Source organism: Benincasa hispida, chromosome 8, assembly GCF_009727055.1.
Source record: "Benincasa hispida cultivar B227 chromosome 8, ASM972705v1, whole genome shotgun sequence".
NCBI classification, from domain to species: Eukaryota; Viridiplantae; Streptophyta; class Magnoliopsida; order Cucurbitales; family Cucurbitaceae; genus Benincasa; species Benincasa hispida.
Window position 1 is genome coordinate 17,368,219 of NC_052356.1, and position 20,941 is coordinate 17,389,159.

The 20,941-nt window shown below is 33.8% G+C and overlaps 1 protein-coding gene across 1 annotated transcript; it reads left to right on the forward strand.

Moving 5' to 3' along the window:
* Positions 1–3,521: 3,521 nt before the first annotated feature.
* Positions 3,522–9,508, forward strand: LOC120083083 (beta-glucosidase BoGH3B-like). Its single transcript, XM_039038622.1, has 9 exons — positions 3,522–3,770; positions 3,867–4,071; positions 5,927–6,017; positions 6,604–6,749; positions 6,985–7,228; positions 7,536–7,640; positions 7,718–7,900; positions 8,388–8,589; positions 8,724–9,508. Exons 1-9 carry the CDS (start codon positions 3,611–3,613, stop codon positions 9,245–9,247), a joined length of 1,860 nt encoding a protein of 619 aa, XP_038894550.1. The 5' UTR covers positions 3,522–3,610; the 3' UTR covers positions 9,248–9,508.
* The last annotated feature ends 11,433 nt before the right edge of the window (positions 9,509–20,941 follow it).

The window sequence follows — 20,941 nt, forward strand, 5'->3', positions numbered from 1 at the left end:
CCTATCATTTGAAATAATTTCTGTCCAAATCCTAACATTAAAAAGAGCATTAGAGTGAGTAAAAGATAAAAATGTGATATTCTTAAAAACACCATTTTTTTTAAACTTTCTTGATAAAGGAATTTCTAAATGTTTGATAATGCTTTAAAATCAAGTGGAGGAAATTTAAATTCAAATTTTAATTCGATTTGATCTTTCACTTCAATTTTTTTTTTTTTTTTTGACGTGATAAAACTGTTTTTCTTTTTAAGAATCTACAACCAATGTGAAGGGTAGGGTTTGAGATAACATGTGATTTATTTCTATTTATTATTTATTTTTAACGTGAGTTAATGATAAAAATGTGATTTTTTAAAAATCAAACCTAAAAAAAAATCAAGACTAAAGCCAATTTTTTTTTTTTTTTTTTTAAAAAAAACTTTCTTTTAGTGTGGTGAAGGTAAATTTTTCTTTATGTGATAAGGCTATTATTTAAAAATAAATATGAATAAAAATCAAAATATTAATGTGATAATACTTTAAAATCAAGCTGAGAAATTTTGGATTTAAATTTTAATTCGATTTGATGTTAAATAAAATCTCGTGAAAAAAATCAAGACTAAATCAAATTTTCTTTTTCCTTTTTCTTTTAATGTGATAAAGCCATTTTGTTCTTTTTCTTTTGAAAATATGTAAAAATGGAATAACAAAGAAAGTTTACATTAAAGGACCGTTTTTTACGTGGATAATTGAAATATTTAGATGCCTAGAATTATAAATATCGGTAAGTCTAACATATTTATATAAACATGTTTGTTTTATGAAAATATTTATTAAGAGATATAGGAATATTTAGATAATTATATTTGTTTGGTAAGATTTCGGAAATGTTTTAAAGTTCTAAAATGTTCCAGGAATGTCCTTATAATTATTCATTAATTTATAATTAATTTTATATAATTTAAAATTATATAACATATTTATTTTTATTAATTTTAATTTATTTTTCAATTAATATAATAATTTTTTTATTTGTTATTTTTCTCAAAATTTAAGATATTTTTTTAAATTAATTTGAATTTTAATATCTTTTAAAAAATAAAAATATATATAATATAATAAAAGAGAGTGAAATACATAAAGAAGAGTGATATATATATATATATAAAGAGTTGAAAATGTAAAAGAGAATGCCCTCTACAAGAGAATCTAAAATAATCCATGTTTTAGGAGGACATCCAAGATACCCTCGATAAGGATGCTTAAGAATCTCCAGATGCTCAGCATTTTGCATTATTGAAAAAAAAATACGGTACCAGATACCCACACCATAAAATCTTGGATTTCCACAAAACAATCCTTAAATGAAAAATAAATATAAGGAAGATTCCAGTTCATCCATCCTATTCCTACCTTGTTGATAACAACATTTGGAAGAAAGACATGAAGCTGCAAGAAGAAAAAAGGCTCCGATCCGATTAAAGGAAAAAAGAGTGATAAAAAAAAATAATAATAATAACTAACACAGGCGACATTGAACTGTATAGAGAAGAAAGAAAATACGTGACAAAATAGAAAAAAAGAAAAGAAAAAGAGATACCTTAGAAAATTGAAAGTGTAATTTATTAGGGAGGAAATTTAGATTCAAATTTTAATTCCATTTGATCTTCAATCATATCTAGAAAAAAGAAAAACTAAAACCAATTTTTTAATGTGTTAAAAGTACTTCTTTTAACATGATAAAGCTATTATTTTAAATTAAATATGAATAAAAATCAAGATTAATCTGATAATGCTTTAAAATCAAGTAGAGGAAATTTTGATTCAAATTTTAGTTCCATTTGATCTTCAAATCTTTTTTTTTTTTTTTTTTTTTTTTTTTAACGTGATAAAGGTTTTTTTAAAATATATATATTTTTTAATTTTATGTTTTCTTTTTTGTTTTTCAAAATCTACCATCAATGTGAAGGGTAGGTTTTTGGATAATATAGTTATTTTTTATTCTTTTTAGCGTGAGCTAAAAAAAAATATGTATTTTTTAAAAAATAATATCTGAAAAAAAATCAAGGCTATAACCATTTTTTTTTCAAGTATGAGTTTAAATGGTCTTTTTAATTAAAAAAAAAAAGCATAAAATTTGAAAAAAGGAATGACTATATTCTGAAGTGGCAAGATGAGTTGGAAAAGATTCCGGTTCTCTTCTTCCCCTCTCATTTTCTTCTCTCTTATTCCATCTCCTCCTTCTTCATTGCTAAATTTCCAAGAACTGAAAATTTAATGGAAGTTGTCGCAAGTGAGGAAGATTCCGGTGGAGAAGAGTTCAAATTGGGTGAATTTTGACAGAAAAGACACCGGTGGGGCCATTTTTCATAAAACCACACGTGGATGACATTAGCAGAATGTACTTTTCATTACTTTTTTTTATCGATGACCATTTTTCATTTCGTCCCTAAATGAGACCATCTGTAAAAAACCCTAAAAAATGATGAGAGGATTATTACATGTTGATATATGATAAAATGGTTTATGAATGTATGATTCTGGAGTTCCAACTGAGCAACAATGGTAAATTAAAAATAGAAAGGAGAGGGGAAGAGAAAGAGATGGATAGGGAAAAAGAAAAACAAATAAAACAAAATTAATTTTAAAATAATAAAAAAAATCTTCATCATGGAAAAAGTGCCCTTTCATCTATAGCATGATCAAGCAAGTTTAGGACCTTTTAAATCCATTTTTTCAAATTTCGAAAATTAAAAGTGTATGGTTTTAAACCTCACGACCAAATAAACACCTACCCAACCTGCATGGACTAAGAGTGTATTTTGTTTTTTTTTCCTATCTTAATGATTCTTTTTAATTAGATGGAACTTTTAAACTCATTCTTGAAAACTCAAGACTAAAGTGACCCATTTAAAATAAGAAATAAATGCACTTATTCTTCCGAACTTAGGATAAAAAATGGTAAATTTTCTCTTTTTTTTATATTGATATTTTTGTAAGGATGGCCCAAATTGAGAGAGGAAAATGAGATTTGTCTCACTTGGTAAAATTGAGGGCTTTTTTACCCTTTGTTGATGCCAACACAAGGTGAAATTACCAAAATGAAACCCTCGTGCGCAAGCGGAAGGACCAATCTCGCTCCTCTCTCTTGTTTCCTTTCTTTCTCTCACAAATCACTCTCCGACATTTAGGTGTTCGTTGCTAGCATGTGCAAGTTGATGCTCACCGAATATGGTATGGTCGCTCACTCGAGAAGAGGAAGAAGAAAACCGTTGTGCAAACCCACGAAGAAGAGGGTGAAGAAGAGAAAAACAAAAGAGAGGAACAAAGAAAGAAAGCAATGATATATATGTAACTTCACTTATACGTGATGTTAGCAGAAAGTCAATTACCGATGTTTTTTAAAAAGTGGGACCTTCTTCATTTTGGACCTTCCAAATAGACCAGCTGTGCACTTTTCTTTTTTATATTATTCTCTTAAAAAATCGTAAAGTTGACTTGAGACTTACCCCTGGAGGCCTTTTTAAATCTTGGGTTGATTTATATTTCCTTCATTCTGTAATTCACTTTGGCGCTTCATAGTGAATTGCATATGGTGTTGTTCTTGAGCGCTCGGGCTTAAAGAAAAAAAATGGAGGCCACTGATTGTATCTATAGAAAGCCTAGCGCGCCAATAAAAGATCGGATCAAAGATCTTCTCTCACGGATGACTTTGAGTGAAAAAATCGGGCAGATGACCCAAATTGAGCTCAGTTTGGCCACTGCTTCTGTCCTTAGTGATTTCGCGATTGGTACTTGCCTCGATTGCTAATCCAATTCCATATATTATTTTTGTTGATTTTGTTCTTCAATTTCTTTGAATGTTTGTGGCTCTGTTGCATTTGCAGGGAGTGTTCTCAACGGCGGTGGTAGCACACCTCTCGATGAAGCTTTGTCGTCGGATTGGGCAGAGATGATTGACGGGTTCCAGTATTCGGCGCTTCAGTCGCGTCTTGGAATTCCAATTATATATGGGAGTGATGCTATTCATGGCCATAACAGTGTTTATGGTGCTACCATTTTTCCTCACAATGTTGGCCTCGGAGCCACCAGGTAAGTTAACAGTTTTCACTTGGATGAGGACCTAATTAACCAAACGTATACATGTTTATATTTGTTTGCGAAAATGTTGGTGAATATGATTCTTGTATGAAAAATACTTAGATGCACCGAACAACTCACTTAATTTTTCAACCACGATTTGTCACATAACCTACTATTTTTTCTTTTTTGTTATTGAGTGATTGGAATGAACGGTACAAAATAGAGTAAATTTCTACTACTACGTTAGTATTGAAAAAATTTTCATACTACTTTTCATTTATTGCTTGGTACAAAATTAGTATTAAGAACCATATGAGATCCGTTAAATAAATAAATAATAAATTTATAGATCATTTATCCACATGTCATGGCGTCAAATAATGAATAGGAATAGTAAATATTAAGTTAATACTATGATGAGTATAGTTCTGGATGCAGCTAGGGATGTCCAATTTCTCCATGAGGACGGGTCCCGCAACACCCACCTCGAACGAGATAGGGATTCCCGATTAGGCAGGGAATGGCATCCCGACCCTGTCCCATAGACATCTTTAAATGCACCAAAATATTGTTCTATTAGTATTTTCAATTGGACTTTGAAAAGTACGATGAAGTGTCTTGGGATGCACAAAGAATTAAGAAATGGTAAATCAGTTAACATCATGCAGTTGATTTGTAGTTTCTAGGTTCTTCTTGTATTTCCAGTTGGACTTTAAAAAGTTCGATAAAGTGTCTGAAGAATTGGGAAATGGTAAATTGGTTAACAGTTGATTTGTATTCTTGTGCTTAATTGAAGTGATATATGCAGCTGCGATTTTATGGCAACTTCTGTCTTATGATTCTCGCTTTTGACCTTTTGGCTTTCAGAACTGAGAGAATACATATGGGAGAAAATTTCATAGCACTACACTCAGATATAATAATTTTTTATTCTATAGTCCCATGTAGTTATTAAGATCATGTTTGGTAATCATTTCATTTTTTATGTTTTTGTTTTTGAAAATTAAGTCTATTTCCTTCCCATCTTACATATTTCTTAAATACAATGGTTGAATTTTTAACCAAATTTCAAAAACAAAAACAAGTTTTTTAAAGCTACTTTTTTTAGTTTTCAAATTTTGGAGTTCATTTTTTAAACCATTGTTAAAAAGTAGATAACAAAAGAAGAAATTTGGAAGTGGAAGTAATGTCTATAGGTTTAATATTTAAAAAAAAAAACTCAAATGGTTATTAAACGAGATCTAAATATTTCTTTGATGGAGCCTGTTACTCCCACATTATTTGGAAAATTTTCTATACATGTGCTGCCAACTACATTTTGGGCCGTTTGGGATGGCTTCTATAGGAAGAATCACGAACTAAAGGCTTCTATTCTATTTTCTATTGCTCCTTTAATATCCTTTGTAATTTTTTCTTTATATTTAGAGTATTACTCCAATGAAAGTTCGCTTCCGTTTAGAAGAAAAAACTAAATCCTTCTCTTAGGAAAAACCTCTAAGCGATTTTTTATTCTAAGTTTTCAAATCATCCGAACTCACCCAAATCAAATGGATTTGGCACTGCCCATGATTACAGAAGGAATACTAACATTACCTTCACCAAAAACACACACACGAAAAAAAAAAAAAGCATTGCCTACATTAGCATGCAACTTTTCTTGTCAGGAAGAAAATCGAACTTAGATATGGAAGTAATGAAGTTGACCTTTTTCTAAGTTTCTGAGTTTTTGAGAATTGCATGTCGCACATTTTATTTAAAAATGCCAACTTTGAGCCGCCCTTCTCACTTTCAAAGTTTTATTATTATTATTATTATTATTCCTCTGGCTTTACCAGAATCTCCGTGTAATTTAAATGGATGATAGAGATGCTGATTTGGTTAGAGAGATTGGGGAAGTAACAGCTCTTGAAGTTAGAGCCAGCGGTGTTCACTACACATTTGCCCCTTGTGTTGCTGTAAGTAACCATCTACTATGAAAAATTTTCCATACTACATCCATTCATTGCTTACTACAATAGTAGCATTTAAAAATTATGTGGGGTCTATAAAATAAATAAATAATAAAATAATAAATCATTTAATGACGTGTTAAATAATGAGTAGAAGGCGTTGATATTATGGTAGTACTAGATTTTTTCCCGTATAATATGTATGTGTTTATGAATATATATATATTATACTTTTCTTTTGGAGGAACAAAGCTTTTTATTGAATTAATGAAATGAGATTAATGTTCCAAGTACAAAGATAAAAAAGCAAGCTTTCGACCATAAAAGACAGAACTAAACGGGAAAAACAAAGGCATTCCAATATAAACATAATCCTTGAATGGAGAATCTTGCAAAAGACTTGAAAAGAGAGCACCAAGAAGAGGCATTAATCTGAGCAAGCTTCAAATTACCAATTACTGAATTATGAAACCTGTAAATGAATTTCCAAAGACCCATTAAATGCAAAAGATAGAGTGCAAGATGATTCAAATCTTCCCTTTGTATGTACTATCAGAATGCAAGATGTATTCACTATAAATGATTATGTCAGGTATCCAGAGATCCCAGATGGGGAAGGTGCTATGAGAGTTACAGTGAAGATACTGAAATTGTTAGAGAAATGACTTCTTTAGTTGAAGGGTTGCAGGGGAAGCCGCCTGAAGGATACCCAAAGGGCTATCCTTTTGTAGCTGGAAGGTACAGAGAAAAGTTTGTCCATATTTTCTGTTTATGCTTCATTGACTCCACTAATAATGATAATCATAATTAGTTTGCATCAACGACTTTACTTGAACGAGATCTGTTCTATAGGTTGGACAACCGTGTCCTTGAATTTTAAAAATTAGTCTGCATCAACTTGTTTTTTTGAATTTTCTTGTTCTTAATGGCCTTGTAGAGATCCCCTCTGATTGATTCTTTCTATTTATGTTAGAAATAAGGTCATCGCATGTGCAAAACATTTTGTTGGAGATGGGGGGACTGATAAAGGTTTGAATGAAGGAAATACCATTGCATCTTATGATGACTTGGAGAGGATCCATATGGCTCCTTACCTGGACTGTATTGCTCAAGGAGTTTCAACTGTTATGGCATCTTTTTCTAGCTGGAATGGACGTCCGCTTCATGCCGACCGTTTTCTGCTGACAGAAGTGTTGAAAGATAAGCTTGGGTTTAAGGTACATTTGACAGTGATATTTTCTGCCACTTAGTTATTGTGTGAATTTGTCAGACTCAAATTGGCTTCTCATCATCCGTTATTACATTAGAAACTTATAAGCTGATGGGTGGAGGCAAATTTAATCTTATATCATCTCATAAAAATGTATCCTCGGAGTGGGAATGGTACAAAATCTGCTTAGAGTGTTCATGAATTTGTAGTCATCCTCAGAGTTGTAGCATTTTTAAGAGATTATATTTTCCCCCATGGTTTGATTTCTATTATGGAAAATGGTTGTAACATTGTGTTGGTATTACTCGATGCAGGGTTTTGTTATTACTGACTGGGAAGCTCTTGATCGGCTTGGTAGTCCAAGAGGCTCAAACTATCGGTCGTGCATTTCTACCGCAATTAATGCTGGAATAGACATGGTGGATTTGAGGCCTAACGCAAATTCATAATATTGGTTATTTGAGTTCTGAATTTAAAGGATGAAATTGATATGCAGGTTATGGTGCCATTTAGATATGAAGAATTTATCAAGGACTTGACATTTCTGGTTGAATCTGAGGAGGTTCCAATGGCTAGGATTGATGATGCTGTTGAAAGGATATTGAGAGTGAAGTTTGTTGCTGGTGTTTTTGAACATCCTTTCAGTGATAGATCATTACTAGACGTCGTCGGTTGCAAGGCGAGTTTCCGACCTCTCTGTACTAAACTAGTAGCTTTTCTTACTCTTGTGAAACATAAATCTTGTTCATGCCATCAACCAAATTGTTTCAAGTTGGCCACTTTTGGCTTCATCCATGATCTTCTGATGCATCAACTGTTCTATTGATTTACTTGTTCAAACAATGAAATGAAATGGAAAAGATTTGAGATCACATTCAATTGTCATTTGTCTATTCAGATACGAAGTTATGGTATAGCTAACCTAAGCACAGAAATTCCTAAAATAAAATTTATTAAGCCTAAATGCAAAATTCCTCGTATTTAGGTTTTTTTTTTCTTTTTCATATCTCCACTTCATCCATGCTTTCTCTTTTTCATGTAGTACTTTTATATATAGTGTGCCTCAATAAAAAGGTCTGCATATTTTTTTTGCGCCTTGTGTTTAAGGCCTAAACGACTATTACGCTTTATTCCGCTTGAGCTTTAAAAAACATTATTTCTTTCAGATTCACCGAGATCTAGCGAGAAAAGCTGTTCGCAAGTCGTTGGTGCTTTTGAAAAATGGAAAAGACCCAACGAAACCGTTTCTTCCATTAGACAGGAAAGCGAAGAAGATTCTTGTAGCTGGTTCACATGCCGATGATCTTGGATATCAGTGTGGAGGGTGGACAATCTCCTGGAATGGGTCAAGTGGCAGAACCACAATTGGTATATATATATATATATTTTATTATTCTTAGTACATGTGGGGTTAGAAGAACTCAAACCTCTTATCTTTTGGCCGAAGATATATGCTAGTTAGCTCAAATTGATGAACTTTATGTGATTGTTATCTTTGTTAGGTACTACCATCTTAGATGCAATCAAAGAAGCAGTTGGAGACGAAACAGAAGTAATATATGAGCAAAATCCATCAGCAGTCACCTTGAATGATCAAGATATATCTTTTGCTATTGTGACTGTTGGTGAAAGTCCATACGCCGAATTCGCTGGCGACAACTCCGAGCTTATCATACCCTTCAATGGAAATGACATTATAAAAGCAGTTGCTGGCCAAATCCCCACGTTGGTAATTCTAATATCTGGAAGACCCCTAGTTTTAGAGCCATCAGTAATGGAAAATGTTGAAGCTCTCGTTGCTGCTTGGCTTCCTGGAAGTGAAGGAAGCGGAATCACTGACGTTATCTTTGGAGATTATGATTTCACTGGCCGATTACCGGTTACATGGTTTAGAACGGTCGAGCAACTCCCAGTCCATGCTGAAAATAATTTGCAGGATTCATTATTCCCTTTTGGGTTCGGGTTATCATATGGTAAGGAGGAATCTCCTCAGCAATCACAAGAGTTCAGTCATGAACTGATCTGAGTGAGTCCACAGATCTGATCCAGAAATTGGCTGCCCTTGTTAGGTATTTTCCACTCTTCTCCCATTCTTGTAATTGGTATTTATGCTGATAGTTTGTGGGGAAATTTGTATGCCTTGATTTTATGTTGTGCTGCCATTCGTTAAATGTAGCTCAAGTTTCTGTTGGAGTCATGTGTCGAGTTTGTATAACAAAAATGATATCAATAAGAAATTATCAACATCGTATTGTTCTGTGGAATAGACATGTTTCCAGAATTAGAAGTACAATGTGTTATGGTATGGTTTAATTCTAAACCAAAAAGTGAACCATGGAGGTCACTTTGCAGTTTACTATATTACTTTCATGTCACATTACACCCCATATGATCCTATTTGAACCTAGGACGAGCTGTAACGACAATAAATCCTGAACTTGCAGTGGAACCTCTAATCCTTGAACTTGAAATAAAATTCTATGCTTGATTACATGTTGCAACAAACTGATGAGTCAGATGGCCAAACTTTTTGTTGAAACTCAAGAGTAACCTGGTGAGGAAAAATAATTTGAAAAGGCCGAGCTAAAATGCCTCATGAGTAGTAAGATTTTATCGAAAAATAATTTGAAAAAACTATACATTCATACTCAATCGAAATTCAAGTTCTATAAACAGGTGGGCTTTGTGGATATGTTTTTAAAATTTATAGTACAAATGCTAATAACTAACAAAAAGTTTTTAGAAAATCAACCATAAATGGGCAATAGGGACTAAATTAAAAATTTATTGAAAGTACATGACTAAAATTGAACATTTGAAAGTATAAGAATCAGAATTGAACGAACTCCAAAATAGTGGAACTAAATTAAAATTCAACTAAATACTAAACAAACTATTCTAAAAAATAGCTAAAAGGTTGCCAAATCAATTTTATTTTATTTTTAGTTGGACTAAATTATAGGTTTAGTCTCTAAACTTTGTTATTGACCTTCAAATTTTAAAAAAATTCTAATACGTCTTCAAATTTTTAATTATTTTTTTTGTCTAATAAGTCTTTATATTTTTTATGTTGTATTTTATTGTTTTTGAAAATTTTAAAATTTTAAAAAATCAACTAATCTATTAGATAAGAATCTTAAAATTATGTCTAATAAAACTCTAAACTTTCAATTTTATGGTTTGATAGATTTGCTAAACTTTATTTTAAAAAATCGAATGTTCAAGGATTGAATATGTAATTTTGAAAGTTCAGAGGCCAAATGATACAAACATCAAAATTTAGGGACTAAATTTATAATTGCCTTTTCATTTTACACACTTAACAAAATATAATCTGCACATTTTAGGCATAAGTGATTGGATTTAAGAAACTTCATATGCATATGTTTTCATTTTTTTTAGTACAATAGGAGTAGGATATTTGAACTTCAAATCTTTTTGTTACTAAAACATCTATTTAGTTATACTCGCTTTAGTCTAGGTTTTCAAATTAATAGGGAATAAAAGAGAAATTATATATTTTTGAAATAAGAAATTACATTAAAAAAAAGTTTAATGTTATGAGGCACCAAATTTTATTGAAATGAATTTTATACAACCCCCAATTAAAAAAAAAAAGGAAAAAAAAAGGCTCTCCATTGAAGCAGACTCACTAGATATTCATAATTCAATAACCTGTAAACAAATTAAACAAGAATCTCGATCTTGTGTTATATATAGAAATAATGTAAAAAATAACAAGTTTTTTAAGTGGCTTTTTTATTGGGATTTTTTGGAAATTTAAAGGCCCAATGATATTATTGTAATTATTGAACAGTGGCAAACTTGTCCTTGTTCTTTTGTCAAGGTCTGCAGAATAATCTGCATCTGTGAAGCCTTCCAACAGTACTGATTTATCACAATCCCTGCTAAAACACAATGATATTCTGGCACTACCTTTCAAATATCGAAACACCCATTTAACTACATTCCAATGCTCCTTCCCAGGATTTGACATAAACCTACTTATCATACTCATAGCATATCCCAAGTCAGGCCCAGTACAAATCATCAAACATCTCTAATCTTTCTTGTTCAGTAATAGGACACTGAGACGAAGAAAGCCTGAAATGTGATGCTAAGGGTGTCGAAACTGCCTTACAACCAGACATATTATACTTCTCAAGCAGTTTATGCACATAACTCTCCTGCAAAATGGTTAACAAATATTTCTCCTTATCTCTTTTCACATCCATGTCTAGGATCCTTTTCAGTTCACCTAAATCTTTCATCTCAAATTCACTACTCAATCGTTTCTTGAGATCAAAGATTTCAAAATAATCCTTAGACACCAGAATCATATCATCTACATACAGAAGTAGATAAGTATATGTATCTTTATGAGATAGTTTCCAGTACACGCAGGCATCATATGAGCTCCTGTGAAACCCCTGCTTCAGAATAAAGGTGTCAAATCTGATATACCATTGTCTCGACGATTGCTTCAGTCCATAGATGGACCTGTGAAGACGACAAACCATGTCTTCCTTTCCTTTCACCCCATAGCCCTTAGGTTGAGCCATGTAGATCACTTCCTCCAATTCACCATGAAGGAAAGTTGTGGTAACATCCATCTGTTCAACAAACATATCAAAGTGAATAACAATAAATAAAATTAATCGAATGGACGAATGCCTCACCACCGGAGAGAAAATCTCATGAAAGTCAACTCCCTCTTGAGTGTAGCCCTTGGCTACCAGTCTAGCCTTATACCTAGGCTTGCTGTCACCTCTTGTACCTGGCTTGATTTTATAAATCCACTTTGACTAAATGAGTTTCTGATTAGGAGGCTTTAGAACCAATGACCATGTCTGATTCTTTTGCAACGAGAACAACTCTGCTTCCATAGCATCCTTCCACTGTTCCTTCAAATCAGATACGATAGCCTCCTTAAAAGTAAGAGGCTCTGCTTCAATACTGTCAACTGCACAAGTAAAAGCATAAGCAACTAAATCAGCATAACCATAGCTCGTAGGAGCTTGCCTCACCCGTTGAGGCCTGTCACGTGTAAGCTGATAGTTCTGTAGGTCACTGCCACTTGAGCTTTCTTCACCAAAAGCTCCCTCATCAATCAAAGTTCTCTGCAGTTGAGGCTGTCTACCATCAGAACTGGATGACTGATCACTGGAATCACCTGAACTAACTGATGGTTGTGCTTCAGAATCAATTCTAACCTCTGGTTCAACCTGATCAACTTTCTGCTATTCTGCTGCTCTTTGACACGAAATGACATCTCCGTTTCATTAAAGGTCACATCTCTCCTGATAATGCATTTATTTCTGCCCTCTTCCAAGCACCAAAGTATATATCCTTTAACACCCTGAGGATAGCCAATAAACATACATTTCAGTGCCCTCTTGTTCAACTTCCCTTCCTTAACATGAGCATAAGCTGAACATCCAAACACTCTGAGATGATCCAAGCTTGGAGCTTTTCCTGTCCATATCTTCTGAGGAGTCTTTAGGCCTAAAGTGGAAGACGGACTCCTATTAATAAAATAACAAACTTTTTGGGCAACTTCCCCCCAGAACTTCAAGGGTAATCAAGCATTTGTCAAGAGACATCTTGTACGCTCCATAATTGTTCTGTTGAACCTCTCAGCTAAACCATTTTGCTGAGAAGTGTACGTAACAGTGAAATGCCTCGTAATTATCCCTATCTTCTCCAAAATTAAGGCTTTTTTTTCGTGGGTCTCCTTTTGGCCAAGAAAAAACAGTGGCAGCCGCCAAAGAAGAGCGGGACTAATGCAAGACCAAAATCGAGAGAGCCGCTTGGGACTCTAATCGGAGGCCGCCGGTGGAAGTAGATCACGATCGATCGGTGAGCGTGGTACTTGTAGATCAGCTGGGCAGCGTGGGAGATTTTCGTTAGACGGTTCGGTCTTAGAAGTTCACGGCATGGGCGGCGATTCGGGCTGTCGCGGTCCAATCTAGGAGGTTAGCCGATCTGAGTAGTAGGCAGTTCGGTTTCGCAGTGGAGGTTGCTTCTGGCAGCAGTGAGAGATACGCGCGGGCCTGCGCGTGGTTCGCCGGTTAGAGGTGGGTAGCACACTGTTTTGGGTTGTTTTGCAGCGGGTTGTTCTCAGTTTTCAGAGGCGACGTTGTATGCGGATCTCTCGGTATCAGTGGACACTAAAATTATAGATTGGTGATTTTGTTGATTATCTATAATTTGTAAAATTCCTTTATTGCTCATTAATAAATTAATTCAAGCTGGTTCTCAAAATGGATGTAGACCAAACTGGTCGAACCACTATATATCTTGGTGTTCTTTACTACTTTCGATTTATTTCTGCTGATTGTTTGCGTTCTGTTTGGCCATCTAAGTTAGGTTCAGAAACTCTCACAAATAAGCAGCTGCTTTCTGTTTTCTCAAAAGCACACTATTGGTCTTTTAGGGCATTTCCAATAGTACTTCAAATTTATTTTGCATTTACATTTTATCAACACTATGGGGTTTACCTAACATTTTGGAAGGTCATTTGGAGGAGGAAGAAGATACTCTTCTAGAGTGAAAAGACTGGGTCTCCACAGTAAATCTTGAGATGAATTAACCGATTGATGTTGCGAGTTTTGTTTTACAATTGAATGTAAAAGCATGAAGTAATAGCGTAATTTAAATATGAATAACTCGATTATAAAACCTAGCCTAGGAATCAGGAATCCACTCATTAGTTTGGTTGTTCATCGAACTTAAAAAATTGTTTGTATGCTCAATTCTATTCTTGGCTCGTTGGTTAGTCTAACAATTAAAACCAACGCGCTATTGAACTAATCAATTCCTTAATTAGACTAGATGCTTAATTAACTGGTTCCATTAGAGGCCGAATCAATTAAAACACCCCATTAAGCCTAGGTAATCTAGCCAAGGTAATTAACAATTGGAAAAGGCCTCAAATTACTAATGATGTGATTCTTGAACAATTAGTCATGCAATGTAGAATGAATTATTATAAATAACCTACAAATTACTCACAAGCATGCTCTAATTTGTGCGCTAATTGGGAGTAACACGTAGATATATTTCTCTCTAGCAAAGAAAAGAAAATACCATGGGTGATCAAGCCACAATAAATTCTAAGCATTTATAGTAAAATGCATCAAGAATTCATAGAAAACAGCAGAATACCATTAATTACAAATTCTCACAACGAAGTCAAAATGAGTTTTAACTTAACCCTAAGTTAGAAGTACTTACCTTAACCACTTATGTGCCAACATGAAATTTCAAATGTAAATAAAAGAAGAAGTAAAAGAAATAAAGTCTAGGAAGGAAAATATATAGAGAGAATGAAGTTGGTGGCTGAAAAATTGAGCATGGACTGACCTAAATTGGACAAAAACCCTTTTATAAAACTGCAAAGTGTCGATACGCTGCCTTTTTGTTGTCGTAGTGTAACCCTTCAGCGTAACGATGCCTAGCGTTGTGCTCTCTTTGTGCACATGATTCTGCCGTCAAGCTCCATAGCATAGCTAAGCTCCAGGGCAGCATCGCTATGCTCGCTCAATCGTAAAGCAAAACGTAAGGGGCAAGGTTACTACACTCCACAGTAGTAATTTGGTCATTTTTCTTCCTTTCTTCACTGTTAATGCCACGAAGCTCTGTTTTGGCTCTTTTTTTTGTTTCGGCTCCAAAAGGTCCATTATACCTCTTAGTTGCCCAATATCTATAAAATAGCACAATAAACATGTAAAATCCACGAACGAGCCCGAATTAAGATAAGAAAAATAGCACTTTTATGGTGCTATCATGAACCAATTACAAATCGTCAAGTCATTTCTCAAATTAATGACAAAATTATAAATAATCAATTTTGGGATTAATTAAAAGTTGACACATATCTCAAATAGAAATTGAAGACATAAATTGACAAATACTAATGGTGCCATGTGTCTTCAATGTGATTGTTGGATTGAATAAAATATTTTGGTCCAATTTGATATAAACATTTGGACTCAAGTTCAATTGAGCCCAAAATAGGTTTGATTTGGCCCAAATGCCAACCAAGCCCAAGATTCAATTAATTGAGCACAAGGGTCAAGTCCATGGACCAACCAAGTCCAAGCCCACAAAGTTTACTTAAGAACTTTATCGATAGAGTTCTTCATCATTTGAAGGGTTTAGAAATTTTAAACTATAAAGAGCCTAGATAGAATTCTCTCAACAATTAGAAGACTCCCTAAGCTCTCAAAAACTGAACCATACTTGAAAACTAAAGTCATTTGAAGATATAAATATTCTTGCAAGGCTGCAACTTCAAGAAAATCTATGCATTTTGTCTTCTCAAATAGAGAATCAAGTACGAGAGATTGAACCATATCCTCATAAATCAACATCGAAATAAAAAATTAGGTTATCTAACACACTACCAAACTTGTCACACATGATGTTACAAAATTTCCAGAAACATCATAAATAAACGAAAAAAACTAAAACCAGAACAAAACATGTCTATAAGGCAGTGTGCCCGTGGCAAAATGTATTCACCAATATAAAGTTAAGCAATTACAACGATGTACTTATCTACAAATAAACGGCAATTACAGTGACACTCTAATAGCCTAGACTCCCTCCCAATGAAACTTAGGCTCCCCTAAGCATGAGATCCCCTCAACTTCAACGTACTTAGGCTCCCTCTAAGTATAAGAATATTAGTAATGACCACTTAGACTCCCTCTAAGTGTGAGACTTCTTCTCTACTAGTATCTTTCCACCTTCTTGCGAATATCTCTTTACATTATGAACTGTTGGATTTTATGTCCTAAAACTCATAGTTTGTAAATTGAAACATATTCTGTTTTGTTTTTCGATAAAATTATTATTGCAATTGGAATCTTGAATCCAATAAACTAAGGTCCTGAGGCTATTTAATGTAGACTTGAATTTTATGTGATGACATAAAACATGGATCAAGTTCGAGTATTTAGCCTAAAATGGTCTATAGTATAGGGATAAGTTTGGGCACCTTGTTCTGGGGACACTATGGATGCGGCCTACTTTGTAGTTAGTACAAACGATGTGTTCCTGAATCGTTCATATAGAGATATGTGAGTGGGGGCATCCTATGCAATGAGTTTGTATAAGACTGGACCACGACTTAGTCACTTTTACTTTATAACACCGTTTAATATTTAAACTGACTAATTCAAATTTGATGACCTAGGTAACTCGATCTCAATCCTGAGTTAACTATGAACTCCTGTTTATTCGGGATTATCCTTAGATATGCATGGGTGAGAGCAGCTCAGCAGTGCTGGCTTAATAAGCCTTCCATTTCAGGGGTAAGACCGGGTAAATAGCTAGGGACATAGGGTACAAGACGAACTTCACTTCTACCCATCTCTAAGGGTAGTAGATAGGTTGTTCCCTTAAGTGCCGATTTCGGAATAAGAACAAGGGGCCTCACCCTCTCACTAGGCTGAGAGGGACTCGATTTGTTGGTTGGACCACAAATCAATTGTTCTTTGGAGGTTCAGTGGAACTGAAGAAGCAAGAAGTGTTCTTGGGGGTAAAACGGTATTTTGACCCAACCAAGATCATGAACAACCTGTAAAAGATTGACTTACTGGTTATGGTTATATCAGATGGACAGAAACATATCTACAGTGAGGGGAGTGCAACTACGGGACTTTAGTGGAATGACCCATTAGTTAACAAATGTTGATTAATTAGGTTAAAGAGTTTTACCGGTTAATCTCGGATTGTTAGAGCCCATGATCTGTAGGTCCATTAGGTCCCCCTTCTAGCTCATATGGATTAAACTTAGAACAGTATGTTGAATTAATTCGAATTGTTCGGTTTAGGAAAAGGGATTAAACCGACAAGTATATGCGATATCACTATCGGTTCTTTATGGTGCTCTATATTCAAATGTGATTTGAATTTTGAAAATATGAATGCGGATTCATGTTTGGGAGGTCAAAATTAGTCAAGAGGGTCAAAACTGTAAAAATTCAGAGGGTTGATTTTTTCACTAGGGAAAGTTAAAGTTTGACTTTGACCAAATGAAAAAAGACCATTTTGCTCTTGACTAGAGTTAGTGGAATTATCCAACATTTTTGTTGGATAATCCTACTAACTTAAGTGGACTATGTGTAAACATTATAGAATGACACATAGCCCACTTTGGTTTAGTACTTTGTGAGGTGTTGATCTTTGGTGAGTTTTTACATGCATTAGATGCATGTAATAGTTTTATAAAAAGAAGTTTTCTTTTGAAATAAACTTCTTCTTTTCTCCTTTGAACAAGCTATTTTTTTATATAATTTTTGGTTTTCAAATTCTCACAAAAAATTCCCTTTTTTCTCACATTAACCTTGAATATCCCTTTATTCTCTTTTCATTCCTTCATTCACCGAGTCCCACAACCTAGTTCTAAGTCCAGAGAATAGCGGATAAACTCTAGTGGTGGTCCGGAAGAGTTCGAGTCGAGATTCAGCGAGAAAAAGCGTTTTTTGGGAGCTATAAAGGTTATATTATATCTCTTTTAGTTTACTGTTTTTTATACATTTGAATGCTAAATTTTCTTTTAATTAAAAGCAATTAGAGTGTAATTAGATCCTTATTCCACTGCGTATGTCAAGTGTTTCATCATGAATTTAGGCTCCCCCTAAAATTCTAAGTTAGAGAATCTCTTTTCAAGAGATGATGTCTTAGGCTCCCCTAAGACTAACCAATTTTCTCATGAGGCATGCTTCAACAGCGAACAACAACACCATTTCAAGATCAACAAAATTTTGAATCAAAGTTCAACCACCACAAAAACAGAACTCGTTTTGAAAAATCAATAAAAACTAGAGACATTCAAGACCAACAATAGTAAAAGCTTCACAAGCTCATAAATTGATATACTTGTGTTTTTTGGCATGAACATAAGACAATGACTTGAATATTTTTCAAAACGGTCAACCTTAAAATTGAACAAAATCATCATATATATTTGGCAAGTTTGAGAATATATTTAAGGAAATAATAAATCAACTTTGCAAGGAAAAATACAACAGACCACAAAAAATCTGGAAAATCCTACTAATAGATAAGAAAATATATTATGAAGCTTTTTAGGTCATCACGTAACAATGTCACAGATAATGTCACGACATGTTGTATGACATGTCACAAAGTAATTACAATGCTAGTCATGATTGTAAATTGCTAAAATAAAACAAATTATTTATATTAAATATCATTGCAAAAACTCATTTAATCCAATCATATTTAGAAAAATTCTTAATGAACCCTAATAACATTTAATTTTGCAATGATACTTTAGTGATTTAGAATAAATTCCACCTCGGGGTGTACATTTATTCCTTCACTAAATTGAGATTTTCTCAATTAAACATTAAATCATAATAACTCTCATTTATATAATATTTAATTACTATTGATTTGTTCAATAAATCATTAACTTTCTTAATATTTTCTTGTAAGTGTAACCCTTCATTTTCAACCCTATAGCCCTGCCCCAATTAACCTACCTTAGGGAACGACATAATTGGTGCATTGACTATAATGATCCTATCCATTTCTGGAGTTCATTCTGTATTTTTCCATGCAAACACCTTCTTAAGGGGGACGCTCCTAAGGCATGACAAAGCCGAGCATGGAAAAACATTACAAACTAATGAAGGAGACTGTAGGATGTGTTGACACACATCCGTCTCCTATACTTATTCTAAACACTTTCTCCATTAACTTTGATATTGACCCATGCAAACACCTTCCTAAGGGAGGGAGTGCCCAGGGCACCACGAGATCGAGAATGGATCTCACAATGTGAAATTTTAGGGAGAATGATAACTTATAGAAATACAAGTTATTTTACCTCTTTTATCTAAAATACTTAAGAAAAATCATGGACATAATGCAGAATTGGTAAGAAATTCATGATTTGATTATATTATGCGATCGTATATGTACAACATTTCATAACCTTAAAAGTTATAAAATTGTACTTTTGAAATGCAGAAATCCTGTTATGCAGTCAATAGTTCATCGTGGAGGAAATTCCTGACGCCAACATTGAAAACGCAGAGCTGGAGATGCATAAACTCATGCGATTGAAGAAAGGGAAGGTGACATGACACATAGGCGATAGAAGTCAAATCAAAGAACAATTTGGTAGCTGACAAGAAAGGTTCATGACAAAGCTAATGAACTTTTGACTAGAGATGTCCACAGGGCGGGATGGGGCCACAGATGCCATTCTCCATCCCATCCCCGCTCCCCATTCATTCCCCATCCCCGTGAAATTTCTCACAGGGATCGAAACAAGGATTCCCTGCAGGAAATTCGTAGGGATTGGGTTCCCCGCGGGGAATTTTCACCGTTACCTTTTTTTTTTTTTTTGTTATAAGCCAATTAATTTAAATGACTAATGTTAGCAAATTTTAATTAAATAATTAACTTTATCGCTAAATTGTTTATTATGGTTAGTTTTATATGGAAATTTGAATTTAAAGATAAATTACTCAAATTTTGGCCTAAAAAAGTTAATTATTTTTTTTATTAGAAAGAAATAAATATAAATCAAATTATTCACATATATAATCTAAATTAAACATATTCATTATCTTTCTCAATAAATAATCAAATTTGAAATTTAAATGTAATATTTGTATAATAATAATAATAACAACATATCGTTAGATAATTATACTAAATAAATATGTAGAAACTAATCGGGGCAGAGACGAAGAACAGAGGGGGGGCGAGGACCGTGAATGCATTCCCCATCCCCGTCCCGTTTAGCTCATGGGAAAATTTTCCCCCACCCTCCCCTATTCCCCGCCCTGTGGAAAAATTGGACATCTCTACTTCTGACGCAAAATAGACGGTACATCAGGGTATGGAATCTAATGCATGTCGTTAGAATAATCATTAGTGAAAGATAGAAAAGCTACCTCATGACGCCTATAAATACCCTACAAGATTTCATGCAAAAGAGAGTAAGGAAATGTTGGAAAAACTTTGCAAAAATCTTCACTTCACATGTTTCTTTCGAGCTCTCGTAAAATCTTGAATGAAAGCTCGAAAGCTCTCTTAGAGCAGAAGGGAAGCCATCATCTTCAACACAATTCTCAAGAAGTAGTTGTTTAAAGAGTCGAAAGGAGCAAGAAACTGTCACCTATGACTTGACTTTCTATCTCTATCTCTGTTGAAATGCCTTGGAATCTGTTTGCTGGCATTTCGAACAACCTATTCAGATTTTGTATTCAACATATTTATTTATTTAGCGAGATTTATGATTTTGACCCTAGGGTTCAGAGTAGTGCGCTATATAAACTCTCTAACCTTAGAGGCACTGTTTTGATATAATTTTGAAAATATTCTCTCAAATAATATTGTTCTCCCTCTGCCCGTGGACATAGCTAACACACTGTTAGTGAACCACGTATATTTGTGTGTCAATCTTCCCCATCTCTATGTTCCTTTTTTTGTGTTCATTAATTGTCGATTTCGCAACAATCTCTATATTTTCTTTTTACTACAGTTGTTCATATTGTGTAAAACATTAAAAAACTCATTTTACCAATATGAATGCATTCATAGTTTATTATTTATCTATCTCTTCATCTTTATCCATGAGTAACTAATTTCTGTATGGATTGAGAATCATTGCAACTAACATGAACTAAGTAAAGCCTGGTCACGTGTTCAACATATTTTATGCATGCTT

Coding starts and splice junctions, on each gene's coding strand:
- LOC120083083 (XM_039038622.1), top strand. CDS start 3,611: ATGGAGGCCACTGATTGTATCTATAGAAAGCCTAGCGCGCCAATAAAA. Junction 6,018..6,603: donor CATTTGCCCCTTGTGTTGCT/GTAAGTAACCAT, acceptor TGATTATGTCAG/GTATCCAGAGATCCCAGATG. Junction 6,750..6,984: donor TATCCTTTTGTAGCTGGAAG/GTACAGAGAAAA, acceptor TATTTATGTTAG/AAATAAGGTCATCGCATGTG.